The sequence below is a fragment of the Paralichthys olivaceus genome, chromosome 21 (genome assembly GCF_024713975.1).
Source record: "Paralichthys olivaceus isolate ysfri-2021 chromosome 21, ASM2471397v2, whole genome shotgun sequence".
Lineage (NCBI taxonomy): Eukaryota > Metazoa > Chordata > Actinopteri > Pleuronectiformes > Paralichthyidae > Paralichthys > Paralichthys olivaceus.
The window spans coordinates 17,783,655-17,800,836 of record NC_091113.1 but is presented as its reverse complement, the minus strand read 5'-3'; the positions used below and the strand labels follow the sequence as shown (position 1 = coordinate 17,800,836).

The 17,182-nt window shown below is 40.8% G+C and overlaps 1 protein-coding gene across 2 annotated transcripts in view; it reads right to left on the bottom strand.

Annotated features, from left to right (window-relative positions):
* Positions 1–2,351: 2,351 nt before the first annotated feature.
* The window catches only part of jmjd1cb (jumonji domain containing 1Cb), a 109,555-nt gene continuing 94,724 nt past the window's right edge, over positions 2,352–17,182 (bottom strand). For both annotated transcript variants that reach the window (XM_020083306.2, XM_020083307.2), the window contains 16 exons: positions 16,437–16,638; positions 14,483–14,697; positions 14,243–14,395; positions 13,670–13,759; positions 13,212–13,336; positions 11,525–11,747; positions 11,072–11,292; positions 10,509–10,859; positions 10,255–10,423; positions 10,039–10,129; positions 9,713–9,843; positions 9,356–9,478; positions 8,586–8,725; positions 8,304–8,480; positions 5,431–5,562; positions 2,352–3,961 (listed from right to left, as the gene is read on the bottom strand). In XM_020083306.2, the coding sequence (XP_019938865.2) occupies positions 3,869–3,961; positions 5,431–5,562; positions 8,304–8,480; positions 8,586–8,725; positions 9,356–9,478; positions 9,713–9,843; positions 10,039–10,129; positions 10,255–10,423; positions 10,509–10,859; positions 11,072–11,292; positions 11,525–11,747; positions 13,212–13,336; positions 13,670–13,759; positions 14,243–14,395; positions 14,483–14,697; positions 16,437–16,638 (2,636 nt within the window). In that variant the 3' untranslated portion in view covers positions 2,352–3,868. The remainder of the gene's footprint in view (positions 3,962–5,430; positions 5,563–8,303; positions 8,481–8,585; positions 8,726–9,355; positions 9,479–9,712; positions 9,844–10,038; positions 10,130–10,254; positions 10,424–10,508; positions 10,860–11,071; positions 11,293–11,524; positions 11,748–13,211; positions 13,337–13,669; positions 13,760–14,242; positions 14,396–14,482; positions 14,698–16,436; positions 16,639–17,182) is intronic.

Sequence of the window (17,182 nt, the reverse complement as noted above, 5' to 3'; positions counted from 1 at the left end):
TTCCTTCGCCTGTGTGTTTGTCCCCATTTTGACCTTGGTCCCTGTGTGTGTGTGTGTGTGTGTGTGTGTGTGTGTGTGTGTGTGGTGTCTGGACTGTTAACAACTGTTTCCTGCCAACTCACCTGCACACCTGTGGTCCATCACCTCCGCTGCAGTGTTTCAGTCCGGCTCATTCTTCCAGACTCCACCAGATCGTATAACTGTTGGCATTCAGTGTTAATGGTGGGGGGGGGGGTTGTTGGCTCACCTCGATGCCAGCAGTGGAGGTTGTCACAGAGCCGGATGTCTGAGTTAAAGGGATGATAGCTGGTGTGGTGGGACGGATGCCAACGCTGATGTGTTACATGTCACGCCTCTGATTATGAATGCCAGCACGTAATCTAAAATCACACACTGGGCAGCAATATGATGTTGGTTCAGGCGGGATAACGAGGGGTTTTAATGGAGATGTAGCAGGGTCTCCACATTAAAAGGGACTTATGTGAGATCAGAGACTGTGAGATGTTTTGTGCACTGGTGAGCGATAAAGGACGAAGAACGTTACAGCACAAAAGAACTCAATCATCTGAATTAAAGTGGCACGTTACCTTCAAAATACCTTAAGTGGCTTTAATCAAGAATGGAACTTTAATATCATTCATTCATGTCTGTGGCAGCCGCTCCAGAGACTTTCAAAACGACAGGTTACAACTGTGGTGTGAGTGAGCTGTCTCAGAGTGGCTCCCTGCACAGCCCTCAGAAACTGGTATTTCATCATACCTGCCACAACTGGCTGACTCCCAGTGCACAGAGAGACCCATCACTGAGTTATTCACATGAGTCCATCTCTTGCCACATGCAATGAAAACCAGTGAGGTCTTCATGGTATCAAATAACTGAAGCTACAGTCATAACCAGCATCTGCTCTGTATCTAACAATGGTAATATTCAGTATAGCAGGACTCACTTCCAAGGTCGAGTGATATTGACTTCTGGGTAGAAGGCTTGTTGATGGAGACTATGCTGAAAACTGAATGTACCAGTGTTGGTGCTGTAACCTCCAAGCTTGCAGCTGAGTGTATATTTTGAAAAGAAAGAAGAGGGCACAGAAAGCTGCTCCGCCCCTGGAGCACACACACCCGAGGACTTTTGTGGATTAAGGCAAATGACAAGGAAGAGGAAACCATGAGCTGGACCCGGGGAACTCCACAGCATCCAGTTCCTGACTGGGATTACACATTTTACACAGCAGGCAAATCTCATGATGGCAAATCTGTTGAGTGGGGATGGTTCACAGATTCACATCAGTGGAGGAGCATTAAAGTTCAGGCCCAAGCGTGCACACGATTACATTTAGGATGAACTTGTGAAGCATTGCTTCTTCAGAAACTGATGAATTAATATATGATTTCTAGTCGAGGCCCTGTGCCTTTATTATTTAGAAATGTGACAAATTATATCTGGAAAACACTCTGATCTCCAAATGCAGAGCCACTGTACAGGGTTAGCATTCGCACACGTGCTGCCTCTCATTTCAGACTAGTCCTCCCCAGAGTATGACTTCACACCTCCTCCTCCAGCTTTCTGAATAATGAGGTTGAACAGATGAAATACTGAGGGACAAAAGATCCTAGACGTTCTGCAGTGACAGGAGGCAAAGCTCATTTCCATTTGGAAATGTGTTCTGTTTTCTGCGAGGAGAGTGGTCACCATCACTGGAAACACAACTAACATGGAATAACAGCACCATCTAGTGGTGATAATGAGACAATGCAAATTCCATCACATGTTCCCATTATTGCTTTGAAACAACTGTATGTGAGACTCCAGGAGTCTGAGGTCATCATGTCAACTTCTTCCGAAGTTAGTGTTTTTCCTGGATGAGCTTCAGTGTAACACAAATGGTGACTTGAACTTGACTACGTCTACGTCTTCAGCTTTTACATACATAGTGTAACCCCTTATTTCTTCACAACAAATTAATAGTTAGTTGTTAGGAGGGGTGATGTGCTGAATGAATCGTTCATCTGTCATTTAATTATCAGGCAATCTTTGCCTGTTCATTATTGATCAACACACATGGATTCCGTTGGGATAATGAGTTCTCATGATGCAGCAGAGACAAGTAAAAGTGACTGATAAGGAGCAATTTTCCGAAGTGAAGTGTGACTGTGTTGTCAGAGTTGTTTCTGCTCTTTCAATTGGTTAATATCATTTTTAAAATCTACTGCTGTCATCTAATGAACTTAATGAAGAAATTAGCAAAGTCACGGTGAGAGACATTTATTAGCTCTTAAATTCATGCCTTAAATGTCTGCACATTCAGTGAGAATGTTTACGGAGTCTCAGCATCAAAACCATGACACCAAACGTTTGATAAATCCATTTTAATGGAAAATGTAAAACCCTTTTGAACTTCAATGTACAAAGCATTTAACACTTGCACTTTAAAATTTGAAATTGAAGCAAGCCATATTTTAAAAAAATACTTCAGTGAAAGTATATATTTACACATTACAGTTAAGTTTTTCATTATTTTACTTTTACTTCAAAGGTTCACTATAGTAAATCTTAACAAAACAAAAAACAAGACAATTATTTTCTTAAATAAATTACATCTTTTTTGTAAATGTCTCCATTTTACAGAGAATACTTTTTCATAAAATGCTGAGTGTATAAGTCATTTTGTTTTTTCTTTACATAATACAACTTTACACAGTCTTTACAATAGTTTGGCAGTTCATTTTCAAAAATGTATTTATGGCATGAGGACTGTAGAGCATCAACATTTCCCAAGGTTACAGGCATTAGCTGGTGTGTGTGTGTGCGTGCGTGTGTGTGTGTGTGTGTATGTGTGTGTGTGCATGTGTGTATGTTTGTTTGTGTGTGTGTGTGTGTGTCCTCCATCACAGTAGAGCCGTATTACAACTGAAAACCACATATCAAAAAAAAAAGAGAAACTGTACAGGTCACATTTACATGAATGCTTTTTGTCTCAATAACACTGCATCATCACAGAGCTATAAAATAAATACATCTTCACAGAGGAAATAAAACAATGTTGGTATGAAAAAGAAAATTAAGAAACAAAACAGCAACAGACAGACAGAACTAGAAAAAGGACAAGACGAGACAAGTTACAGATGAGACAAGTAAAGAGGGAGCAGCAGAGACTGCTGACTGAAATATCTGAGATTCATGTTTTGCATTTTTCCCCCTCGAATCCTTTTTTTTTTCTTGATTTTTTTTTTTAACATCAGAAATGACAGTTTAGATCCTGATGCTGCTGGTGATGCTGTCGTGATCAGCGAAATCTTCTGTCCAAGACGTTGTGTGGCCAGCTACAGACAGGGATTAAACCTCCTGGCCGTTTAATTCCACAGCAGATTACAGAGCGCAGCAGGGGGCTCAGTGCGTCTTCTCAGTCTCCATCATCACTGCTGCTTACAGGTCAGTCCCAGTCTCCATGGAAACGGGATCTTAGCATGATGCACCGTCACAGTCACAGAAAATCAGTTCGGTTGTCTTACAGTGGAGGTTTGAAGTGGCTTTAACAAGGCTCACACTCTTCCACACAGGTCCTCTGTCCTGCCTGTGTTCAGCGTGTTCCCACTGAGGTTTGATCCCTGTCGGTCCAGAGGCTTCTGCTCTTCTGTTCGTCTTCTCTTGGCACTCAAGGTTTGGGCTGATGATGATCGAGGTGGGCGTGCCTCTCATTAGCCACCTGGATGAGTGAGACAGGTGGAGCTCACATGACCAGCTCCGACCCAACCACCTCTTGTGGCCACGTGACACAGACCTCCATGTGAAGTGCAGGGCGTGTTGAGGGGGGAGGTGCTGATGGGAGTGGTGTCCCTCTCTGGAAGGCGTGGATGAGGCCAAGGGGACGTCATGAGTTCTCTTCCTCATTGTCTTCCTCAGAGCTGCTCCTCTTCAGCGAGCTCACCGCCTCCTTCACACAGTGGAACAGGATGTTCTTCACCTGACGAGGAAGAGGGGGGGCAGGGTTTAACAGCTGAGCTGATTCTAGTTTCAGAACAAACAAGACTTTTGGGTTTTGTGTACTTTTCTGGAACAGGCTTGGATTTTGGTTGTTTACTACAAAACTAATGAAATGACAAGTGAAAAACTAAACTTCACCTGAAGGATAAATTCACTATTTCTCAAGCGGGGCCATAAACAATAATCAGGTTCCCATATGAACCCTGACACAGGCTTCTGTTGCTGTAATAATTCCTCCGCTTCACAATTCTTGTAAAGCAATTGCTTCATGATACACTTTCAGTCAAAGTGAAGGAGACGCCATCCACAGTTGCAAAAAATGTATTCTAAAGTTGACTTGAGGCCAATAATTTGAAATTGCAGCAGTTCCAGACGTGCACTACAATAGACTCAGTTTATTAGTTCTCTGTAATCAATAATGTATTGCATGTCCACACCTGTCTTTATTCACCCCACCATACCCAGCAAAAAGCAAGGGACAAGTCCTCTAAAGTGGTGTCTGAGGTGGATCTGTGTTCGGGCCTCTGACAGAGATCCAGAGTTTCTCAGGTGTAGTGACTACATGGAGTGGAGGTCTCCCCTGACTAAAAGCTGTTTGATATCAGTATATACTCTGGCAAACCTGTTCTGAGATGGGACTCACTGACCGAATTTAGAATTATTTTTCATTCCTGTAAATTATTCCTCAGTGCAAAGTCTGGAAAACCACTCCTCCGACTACATCCTCACTTCCACTCCGGTAAATGTTCATGTATATTGTTGAGATTCAGTGGGTGTGAACTGTGCCAGTCTAAGTTAAACTTATCTGCATCTTACCTCAACAGTGATACTGTTATCACTGCACAAAAGTATTTTCATAAAACCCCTCTTTAGAGTTATGATGGTTCATTTGTGCACATCTAGACAGACAGAGCACAGCATGCAGTGTTGATACACTTGATCATGATTTTCAATTGGTACTAATTATCCTGCAGCAATGATCAGATGCTTGTTGTGTTGTTAAGTAGAACCACACAGAGCTGAACACTTCTCCTACCCAGCAGCCTGTGTGTGTGGGTCTGTATGTGTGTGTGTGTACTCTGCTAGAGTACAGACAGACAGAAGATGGAGGGTGACTCATCTCATTTACAGCCCGAGTGTGTGTGGACTGTTTACAGAGCAGCCACACTCCACATCTAAAATACATCACCAAAGATGACTCACTGTGCCTTTCTGTCTCTCATTGCTTTATACACAAACACACTCACACAAATATTGATCCACCAGTTTATCATAAAGATCAACTCTCATGTGAGTGATAAAAGACCAGGAGCAGTTCCTGAGTGTTAACTGCTGCACTGCCAAATTAAGATTATTAATGATAACGTGATAATTATTAGCAGGATTTCAACTGGTCAAATATGGCAGAAAGGATATTTAATGATGTGATGTTGCCCGAACTGCTGTCACCTGTAGTTTATCCTCGTAGTTGACCTCCTCTTTACTGGGCCGCAGCTCCTGGGTCAGATGGTAGGAGTTGGCCACGTGCTCAGGAGACACAAAGTCATTGATGACCTGAACACAGCTGTGAAGGTTCTGGACCTGAGAGAGGAGAGAGGAGGGAGGAGGGAGGAGAGAGGAGAGAGGAGAGAGGAGAGAGGAGAGAGGAGAGAGGGCGTTGCAACAATCAGAAAATAATAATCAAATCAGCAGGTCATAAACAGGCTGATCATCAGCACAGCAGCACACAACAACTAGTAGCAAAATGTAATGTCAACGCACATATTCTATCACCTATAAAAGGTATGACAACTATTAAAAACTATTCATTTTCATTTATTAAGATTAAAAAAAGAGTTTAAATATAAATCCAATACAACTGAAGTAACTGGTGACCAAAGCTTCATACGAACTAAAAAAACTGAAAAAACATAACATGCCTCCATACTGCTCGTAAATTATAACCCAAAAATTGGTGTCAATGATATGGTGTAGAGTCGAATGTGAATGCCAACACTTGGATGACACTACATGAGCAGTATGGAGGCATGTTAAGTTTTTTTTCTGTTGTTTTATTACATCTGAAGAAAGATTCAACACTGTTTACCCCAGAGACTCTTAAAGTGTTTTGTGGACTCAAACACTTCAACCGCACCTCCATAGGTATGGTGGTGAGCAGATAATTAGTGCATTTCATTTCTGGGTGAACTATCCCTTTAAGATTTGGGAAATTTGTCCTATTTTGGTAAGTTGAATATGACCTGGGTTTTGACAAGTTCATTGTTAGTGTTAGGCTCACGTAGTAAGGGAGCAGTCTCCATTTGAGGGAAGACCAGCAGTTTATTATCCGTCTGTTCCTGTGTTTGTTATTTAAGATATTTTCTCTGCACATAGCTCAGTCTCTATGTAATGTAAACAGCAGCCAGATTAATTTTTCCTTCAGCCAACTAATCCTACTTCATGACTGGAAAAACCTGCAAAGTACCAGGTAATATATCTTAAATCAACTGGAACATTGGGGGGGGGGTAAACAACATGGTAAAACGCAGTAAAATATTTACCCATTTAAAGTCTTTTAATTCTGACATTATTTCTTCAGGAAACTCATCTCAAGGTTATTAAAGACTGAAACCTATCTGGACTGGTCAGGTTTTTCATTCTAGTTTTAATTATAAAGCAAGAGATACTCTTCTCATTCTAATTATGAAAAGGGTCCCATTTGTGACCACTTATGTTCTTTCAGACAACAATGGTGGTTATGTGATTGTGACTGAATAACTTTGCCGTGTTCATGTTCTGGCCAATTTATATGGACCCATTTGGAATGACCCACAATTCTTTCAAATTAATTGCGTCTCTTCCTGATCTGAATTCTCATTATTAAATACTGGAAGGCGACTTAAATTGTGTCCTCCACTCTCAGTTAGATAGATCGAGGCCTAAACCAAAGACTTGTTTTATACGTCCTTTGTACACTCGCACAACTTATCTGATTCCTGGAGGAGAAGGAATTCTACAACTGAACAACATTCCTTCTTTTCTCCGGTTCATCATAGCTATTCAAGGATTGTCTATAACCTGATAGACAATTGTCTACTGCCTGATGTCCGCAACAGCCAATACCATAGCACTGACTTCTTAGACCTGTCCAGTTCAAGTGGATGTGTTTCCCAGATGACATGATGTCACAGCGTAGTTGGCGTCTACTATAGATCTCACTTTATTTTCATTCCAAAAGTTCAAAATCTTTCTTAATTAACTAATTTAGGTTTTCCCTGAAATAAATATCACACCAAGAATGCTTAATGGTACTGTCTGGGAAGCATTAAAAGCATACATTACAGAAGAACCCTTATGGTCAATCATGGAATTCAATCCTTCATCACACTCTACTCTCCAAACAGACTGCCCGGGAAGTGGATATAGGTCAGGCAATCTATGACGAAGTGTGAAACTCCGCTATCTCATTAATCCATTCCTCATCTTTCTATGTGAGACATAATCTGAAAGTATGTCACTGACTTCATTATTTCAATGAACTGGCCAAAATGTATCCATCTGTCCTGACAAAATGTCCTAGATGCCACTATACCCCAGTCTCTCTGGGACACGTCTCTCTGGTCCGTTTCATCCCTGTCTGTCTTTCTCTGGTTTTCAATTTCCGAATGTCTTACATCACTATGTAAAACAAGCCTAACCCTCTTACTGCCACCTTTGGGGCAGTTCACGCTAGCGTGATCGCTTTAATGTTGTTAACAGATTACATATACCCTTATTTCAATTTCTCTGTGTTTTGCACAATGGAAAAGCCTAATAAAAAAGAGTTTAAAATGTTATATTATGTAACTTCAAGTCTTAATTATTTCCTAAAACAGGTGGATGCTGTTGTTTTTAACAACTTTTTCTAAAGCATGAGTAAATAGTGCATTTGTGCACAGTTCTTCATTTTGCCATGGACTTTTATGTGAAGCACTTTGTAACCTCTTTAAGATAAGTGCTATATAAATAAACTTGTTATTATTATTATTTGTTTGGCTTTCATACATAGCATACTTATTAATAAGAGATGGTCCCTGTTGGATTGGCTCTGTACATGGACTTTATTTGACAGCATTGGAGCTATAGAATATGACCAGACTGATTTCAGTTACATATGTTGAAGACAGGAGATTAGAGTGCACTTTTCTTAGGGTCTCAAATGAAGAGCAGTCTCTAGCAGTCAAACATTAACAGCATATCAAACAAAAATACAGACAGCCAGTGTATGTCACATTTTAGTAAGATAAAGTACTTCTTCATTATCTTAACAGTGATCTGTGAGTATGTGTCAATATACTGCATACCTGGTGCATAGCCCCAGCTGGTATAAGGACAGAGTCTCCCAGGAATTGAACTACGGTCCAGCCCTGAACTCCATGCTCATCCTGCAGCTGCTGACGCTGCTTCCTGCTCAGATACCAGCCGTGCTCTCTGATCGGGTCCTGGTCCAGGGACACCTCCAATCCCTGCTCCTTACAGAGCTAAAGTGGTGTTTTGGGAGGGATGGTATAGGTCAGTACTAGTACTGAATTTCACGACATTTTCATTTAAAGCTGGAGCACTTATATGCTTGTCAGAGTACTGACCTTGTACAGGAACTCCCGGACTTTGTCCATGTCCCTGTTGAGGTAGATGTGCCACAGCGCCCCCGGTGTCTCACTGGAGTCTTTGAGCCTTCTTCGAACACCCTCATCTAGATCCTCCTCCTCCAAACGCTTCAACACTCCTACACACACACGAACAGGTTATAATAATATGCAGAAAGCAAACCTTCACCTAAAATCTATGTTTAGTATTATTATTGAGTAAATTGCTTCACATTGTTGACATTTTAGCAAACTATTAATAGAAAAACTTGGAATAAAATAGTGTAGACAATAAAAGAGACATTGAAACTGCTGTTATCCTGAGTGAGGCAGTCTAGTCTCTACTAAATGGGTTTTGTGTTTCAATTATTAAATGTTCAGTGTGTACAATTTAGTGACATCTAGAGGTGAAGTTTCATGTTGCAGCTGATTACTCCTTATCTCACCCCCCCCCTTACAAACATGAAAGAGAACCTGTGGTGAACTTCAGTTGTCATGAAAACGCAAAAGGTTTTAGTTTGTCCACTTTGGACGAAAACATGGCAGCCTCCACAGAGAGGACCCCACTTTAGATGAAACACACCAGTGAAAACATCACTACAATTAATTTATATTCAATGTCTGCCAAAAATCAACACCTAAATCTTACACACTGAACCTTTAAGTTCTCATTTATGTTCTGTTGACCATTGTGCTCACCACTGTGGCTCATGAGATATCACATTTGTCATTCCATTTAGTCTTAAAAGAGTTTCTGACTTCAGTCTTACCAGTTTTGGACAGGACTCCGTTGCCTTTAGCTACTCCTACATAGACCAGAACTGACACAACATCTGAGACTTCCACGTGGAGGTTGGCAGTCCCAAAGTCCTGGTCCTGAGACGCAGCTACACCTAGTGGAGGACAGATAAACTCACTGATGAGAAAAGGGGAGGATAGGGATTTTAAATGGAACCTATTCAGATTATTTAAGCTACCGGTATATCAATATATTCTGTATCTATTTTCTTATATGTCCTCACTCATTTTAAAGTATTAGAAGAACATTCATGTACAAAGTATTTAGGTGAATGGATGAAAACTGCCCAGTAAAAAGAAGTCATTGCTGCTGTTAATTTCCCTCTTACCATAAGCACAGCAGAGCCTCGGCCCCAGATCTGGCCTGACGAAGAAAGATGGGAGGTGGGAGGCCAGGTTGAGGTTGCCCTCTGGATCAGAGTACTCTGGCAGGGGCAGGTTCTTCATCAAGTCATCATATCTGCAAGAAACGGCTCATTTAGATGGTCCTGCCATCCCTCTTGTGTTGTTTGGATTCTTCTTTAGACTTTTGATCATGAAATACATTTGGGCTGCCATTTTCATTTTTGAATGTGAAGCTTGAGATTGAAAGTCAAGGTACAGTCACTGTGATTATTAGATAAATCTGAACTCTATGTTGAGTATGTAGGTTTACCTTGAGGGCATGAGGGCCATGAACTCCTCTCCAGATGGCCAGTCCTTCAGTCTGTACACCATAGGTTCTCCATCCTTGGACTTGGGCCGCTCTGAAAAGGAATGAAGATTTTTGTCAGAATCAATCAATAATTTCTCATTTATGGCAGTTCTGTCTCAGTGGTTGGTTTTAAGCAGCTGTTTAATAAATGAAAGCAGAAGAGTAAGATGAACTCACTGGTGATGTCCTCAAATCCATCCCAGAACTCCTTGATCCCGGAGTTGGACACCACCTGGTCTTTACAGTTAAGGAGGTCTCCCTGATGGTCTGCAAACTCTTGGTTGAAGGAGTCAGCTTTCCACAGACCAGCATTCAGTCGCTTATGGATCCCTGACACCAGCACAGGCTGAACAAACACACCATATGACTGTTATTATCTGTAATGTATCTACTTATATCAATAAGTGCTGTACTGCAAGCCTGGTGTGTACCTGTCCCTGTTTCCAGCAGTCTCTAAACAGCTTCCAGTTGTTCTGGTTGCGGTGATCTTTGAGCCAAAGTAACCGTCTGTTGTTAAACCAGGAGTGGGGAATGTCTGGATACTGACTATTTGAATCCTCTGGCACAGCTGCAGTAACAGGCAATAACTTCTTCCTCTCTGGTTTGGCATCCTCAACAGGAGGGTTGGCGTTGTTGATGCCGCCGCAACCTGCAGTGACAGGCTCTTGCTTGATTGACAGCTTGGTGGTGATGTTCTGGCGGCTGGCAGGAATTTTATTCTCCACAACTGAAGCAATGATATCATCAAGGATATTGGGCATGGTCCGTCCACTCTTTCCAGTCTGAAGAAGAGGTAATAACAATATTTACATTTTTCAAATTTATTTCTCAGTTTGAAAAACAGAACTAAATTTTATAATTGTATGTTAGAGGACTGGGTGATACAACTGTGATTTTTCTTCAGACATTGTAGGAATTGTAGGAAAATGTATACCTATTACCTAAACAAAGTTTACTTTAATACCTCAAAAAAAGTGTGTGTATGTGTGTGTACCTGTGAAGCAGTGGAGTAAACTGGTGCAAAGGCGATTCCTGCGTCAGTAGAGCCCAGCTTCAGTTTCCCAGCTGTGGTGGTGAGCAGATCTCTAAGTGTGGAGCCCTGCTCTGTATTGTTTGTTACCAGGGAGGTGGTTTTACACTGCTGCAGGACCTCCAGGCTTTCCCCTTCCTTATCCTCCTTCACTGATTTGCCCAGCAACACAGACTCTTTGTTTTCTGTTAGAGAGAGAGGGACAGAAGGACACAGGGGGAAATAGCGGAATATGTTACTGATCACCAATATGGGCTATACATATAAAATTTGATTGATTGGTTGATCACTATTAACTTTTCTGGAGGTGAAATATACTAAAGGGCTTAATGAGGGAATTTGGTCATTTGGAGTAAATCATTACAGAACCACTGAATTACAAATTAAGACCATACTGATTCTTAACCTTCCCCTCACCTTTCTTTTCCTCCCTGGATTTCTGTTCTGCCAGGTCAGCCAGGAAGTGCAGAGGTGACTGGGACTCTGGTGGGGTGACAGGAGCACTTCCTGTATCGCTGCCTGGACTGCCAGCTCCATTAGTCTCCGCCTTGGTTCCTCCTGGATCAGAGTTCTGCTGAGAGCCCGGCTCAGACTTCACCAGAGACAGCTTGTTACTGTGGTTCAGGACGTTCTGCAGAACCTGACAGAGAGAAGGGAGAATCATGAGGTAATAATATTGACTAGTTGATTATATTACACAAATTGAACGTGGTTTCTATGTAATAGAAAATTTAGGGGTGAAAAGCCCCTTTAAACAGTCATCAAATTCAAGTTTCTTTAAGTGGGAAAAGATTTAAGTGCTATTCCTTCAGATCATAATGGCTAAATCTATCTGTCCCATTGACTGCATGTATAACAATGCCTCTATCAATCTGACATATACAGTATATTAAGTAAAATGGAAATCAAGGATGCATAACTTCCTTTGCACAGTAATGATTTAACGTTTGAGCAGTTTACATTTGTCCCTCTGCTTCAGAATAAATAAAGGTCCCCTCGAGTATCAATCAATATCACAACTGACGTCAGGGAGATTCATCAGATCCTTTGCAATTACATCTGTAGGTAGCTGTTGGATGCTCCAACAACCACTGTGTAGCATGGAGGTGGATCCAGTGGGAAAAACTATTACGACTTGGTAGCAGATATCATATATTATACAATGTTTCCTTATACAAAGCTAAAGTAAAATTTTTATATTTAGTTTTTTTTGGATTTATTACCTCTGCCAAAGGAGGTTAGGTTCTCACCCATTCCCCTTTGTTTTGTTGTAAACAAGATTACAGAAAAACAACTGAACAGATTTTCATGAAACTGGGTGGAAGGATGCGGCATGGATCAGGAAAGAACCACTCAATTTGGATCTGGATAAGAGGGCGGATCCAATTTCTTTATTTGTATTTTTTTTTAAACATTTTCATTGATTTCTCAGAGAATGGATGGATCTTGATGAAAAAATACTAATGAATGTTTCGGGGACTGATATTCACGAGTGTGTGTGCAATTTGGAGCAGATCCAAATAGAAATCCAGATCTAAGGGCCTTGGCAAAATATACAGAGTGCTATTACTTTACATTAATTTTTTATATTCAAGACTTGCCAAAAAATGAGTCTGTCTGGCATAAGCGCTTTGAGTGGTCATCAATACTAGAAAAGTGCTGTATAAATATAAACCATTTATTCAGTGTCTGTGGGTCCCACTGTCTTTAAAAAACTAATTTCTTCAGAATAATGTCTGATGTGGCCTTAAAAGGTACAGTGTGTAGAGAGGACCCCCTCGATGTAAATATAAAGTATTTAAATATAAAGGGCATTTTCTAGGGTAAAGAAAACTACAATTCATACAATTTAGATGAAACGACCTAGTGAAAACATCATGAGAATAATTCTACATTAAATTTCTGCCAATAGTTGCCTTCCACCTAAATCTTACACACTAGACCTTTAACATGTCCTGTTTCTAAAAGCACTATCTCTCTCTCTCACTCTCACTCTCCATATATATATATATATATATATATATATATACTGATAATATAATAAATAAGATTGATGTTATTCTGAAGTGTGTCCTAGTATGGCAAGTGAATTGGTCAGTGGTACCTGTGAGACTCCATTGGTGGCTGGTAGTTTGATGAGGAGGTTCTGTTTGTTGGTGCAGGCACAGTGGGATTTGATGTCGTGTTTGTCTCTCATTGAGTGCATGGAAGTCACCAACTCTGACAGCACTGAAACATAAAACAGTTGTAAGATAAAGAGAATACAAACGTGAACCTTCTGTAAATGGCACGTGCACCAGACGGCAGAGCAGAGAAAAATATTGTGCTACTGCAGTAACATAATGCCTACCACTAGGTTGAGCTCAACACCTAAAACAGACAATGGAATGAAGATTTTTTTGTAATTCAATATTTTATTTGATAAATATCACTTATTATCTTTAATCTACATCAGCATCACACTTATCTATTGAAGTGCTGAATAAATGGTAGGACAAAGCAGCTAAAAGATGAAGAGAAGACAGTGGGATGCAGATATGGTGTAACCAGCATGAGGTGTACCTGTGCCGGGTATGATCTGAGTTGGCATCAGGTGTTTGTGATCATGGGGTTGGCCTTTCACACACTTCAGCCATCCGTATAATTCTTTATCTATTCATAGAAAGAGAGACACACGTCAGTTGCCATTAAAATACACACATGCACAATAAACATGAGGAAGGAGCTTCTCTCCTGGGTTGGAACAGAAGCACACAAGAGACCAGGTTTCTTCCAAGTCGGGTTTATCTAAATTCACACGTACATGTGTGGGTAAAAAACTTATGATCAGTAGTCCCCAATTGGTTTGGATGCCAACTTTGAATTATTTGTAAGGTCACATTCATGTTCAGATTTTATATTGAGGTGATTAGTCATTGTTACCTATGCTGCCAGATCTAAAAACAATAGAATCTACACAAGTAAACAAGACATTTTATTTACACTGTACGACATCTGAGGCTTCAACATGGGCCTAAGTCTAGGTTTAACTGGTGCTGGTCAGTTCACTGGCTTTCTGTAACAATGGTGCATACAAGATGTTTCTGTAAAGCCAGCTTGTCTTGGCTCCTAACTGTCAACAAAAACAATACTGACCTTTGGAGCTCCTTCTCTCCTTGGCCTTGTAGCAGTCTAGGCAGACCACAAAGCCACATTTTTGACAGACCCAGTGGATATTGAAGAGTGTCGCTTCACAGGCATCACACATCTCCCTCACCCCCCTCACTGCTCGCTTCCACGCCAGCTTGGCTGAAAAAACAAGAGAAAATAAGATCAGTTTCAAAACTTAGTAAGGGTCAGCTAATCAAAACGTCAGCCATTTTTAAAACAACTTACCATCCTTCTTGACCCAACCAGCTGCAGTATTCTCAGTCACAACTATCTGACAGAACTTGTCTCCAATAAAGCTGAGGATGTACTTGGCTGTGGATTGGTCCAGGTGGTTCTCCTCCATGGCCCCAGGGGCCCACAGGGCCAGGGCCTCATCATCGAACTGGTCTGGAGTAGAGAAACCATCCATCCGGATGACTCCATTTTTACTAAAGGAAAGCCTGGATGGGAGGAAATAGGTGAACAGTTTACAGTTGTGTACAGCAATGATGATGGCATTACAGAAACATGTTAGCAACCTTCATAACCACTGAGGACACTAAGGTAATAAACATACTATTTAGACCCATACAGCATGACGGAGAAAACTGAAATCCTTTACACACTGTGCACCACATAACAACTTATTTGATTGCAGGTTAATTAGCTGGACTTGGAGAGACTGTAAAGTGCCACTAAGGTAGAAAAGCTTTAATATGCACAAGCGTTGATATGCATATACATATATACAGAACGAATCACTACGATCTGAGTCTCAGCACTTAAAAGTAGGTACTCAGTACTTGAGATGGGGATTTTCTTGTTTTTCTTTAAAACCACAACTGTATTTGGTGTCCAGCTCAGGTGAATTTTGGGTCAGACAGGAAGGAGGGATGATTAGGTGAGACAGCAAGAATTAGAAGTGGAGATGCAGAGAAGGGGAGGGAGACAGCAAGGGAGAGATTGCAGTAGCAGCAGTTCGTAGTGAGTCAGTGGGGAAAAGATTATAGAGCAGAAAATCCTCTTTGGCAGATTTACCTTGTTAGACCCCAGACTGCAGCTGCTGCTTATCCAACACAAGTGCATGTCTGTGTGCTCTCAGTGTGTGTATGAGAGAGAGACAGACGGAGGCAGGGCATACTGCACAAGCCACATGATTAATGATCTATGTGTTGTCGCTAAAGGGGAAAAAAAGGAAGTCTTTCCTTCCGCTCTCCTGCCATCTCTCTCCATTTGTGGAATTCTGTTTAGACATGCAGCATTTTAAACCAAATGCTGACTCTCATGACAATAAACAAGAGTGAAGGTAGTAGATGTATGACAATTCATTGAAGGGATTTATGTTCTAGAGGGGTAAGAAGGGAACAAACATTCACAGCCAGTATGAAACATCTAGTGCAGTGGTGCCAACCCGTCGATCATGATCGACTGGTCTTTACTGTCTATCCCTGAAATGCTCATTGGCTGTGGTTGTGCCGCAGATCAGCTGTGTGACGGCTGCCTGTAAGTATATCTACTGCATTTCCTTCAATACAAGTCAGATTATGTACTAAAATAAATACCAGGACACTACAGCGTGAAGACGTACATCTCCCGGTCTGTCGATAACAATCAAAGCCCCGCTAGAACAAATTAATGGATTCAGAAAATGAAAGGCTGGAGTGCCTTTGAAATGGGTTCGGAAAGCTTTGGAAATACATAAGTTTGTTTGCTTCATGCTGTATAGTACTGGTATTTATTTCAGTATAAAGGACTACTTGTATAGTAGGAAATAGTCATATTTATGGCCATATTCATATAGCAGCTCCTCTGCAGAACATATTGTTGAACTGAAAAGATGCTGTAAATATAAATTGATATTAATGTGAATATATAGATAGGTAAAATTGCCTAATTGCTTGTATTTGTGTATATTTAAGTACATTGAGTTTTTAATAGAAATTGAAAAATATTAATAATAATTTTAATAAATAGTAACAATGAGACTCCGCAGTGTTTTTTTAAAAAGATATTCAGGTGGTAGATCTCGGCTTATGTTTCCAATTAAAAAGTGATCCTGTGCTTAAAAAGGTTGGTGACCACTGATCTAGAATGTATAGTTTGTAGGATGGATGGATGCAATTGTAGTCGTGAAACTAGAGGAAAACCTTAAAGTGAAGGAAATAACATAAATAAAAGGAAACAGCAGGGGAGAGCTTACCTTCTGAAATAGTAGAAGCGACAGAAGACAGGAGAATGTGCCTGCTCTTCTCCCTTCTTGCTGCGAAAAACCCTGCACTCCCGACACTTCTGCAGATTGGGTCCAATTTCTGAACATGAGTCATCCTGCAGGAAAGACTCTCCTGTCTGCTTCAGCTTCTTCACCTTCCTCCAATCCTTCAGCACAGAGCGGGGGATGCCATCTGTAAAGGGGACACATTATTAAGTCATTAACTGTACCTACTGTTTATCATGAGAAAATCAAAGAGTTATTGGCAACAAATACATCAAAGTAGAGAAGAAAAAAGATTTTGTTTCACTTGGAAAATAAAAGAGTAACTGGGGTTGAAAAGCCAAAAGGTTTTTCATTCACCTAGGGGACATACATAATTCAAAGGTATTATCTATATCCACATTATGAACCCCTGCATCAGCCACAGTTGTTAAAGCCTGATGACTATTCTTAAAACAACAATGACTGTGTCCTATAAAGTACTGTCTGTCTATCACAGCTGGATACATCTGACTCCTCTGAGCCGTAGAGCTCCATTGTTGTGTAAAAACTATCAAACACATCAGTGAGTAACACTTTTGCGCTGAATGACATGTACCGTCATCGCTATGAACACATGGACTGCAGTTTATTTTTGACTCATATACATGCATGTCCTGCTGCCCTACATCTTACCTAGTTACTACACGTGGATTAATCTGCCACAGAAAATAGTCCCAAACAGAATATCAGCA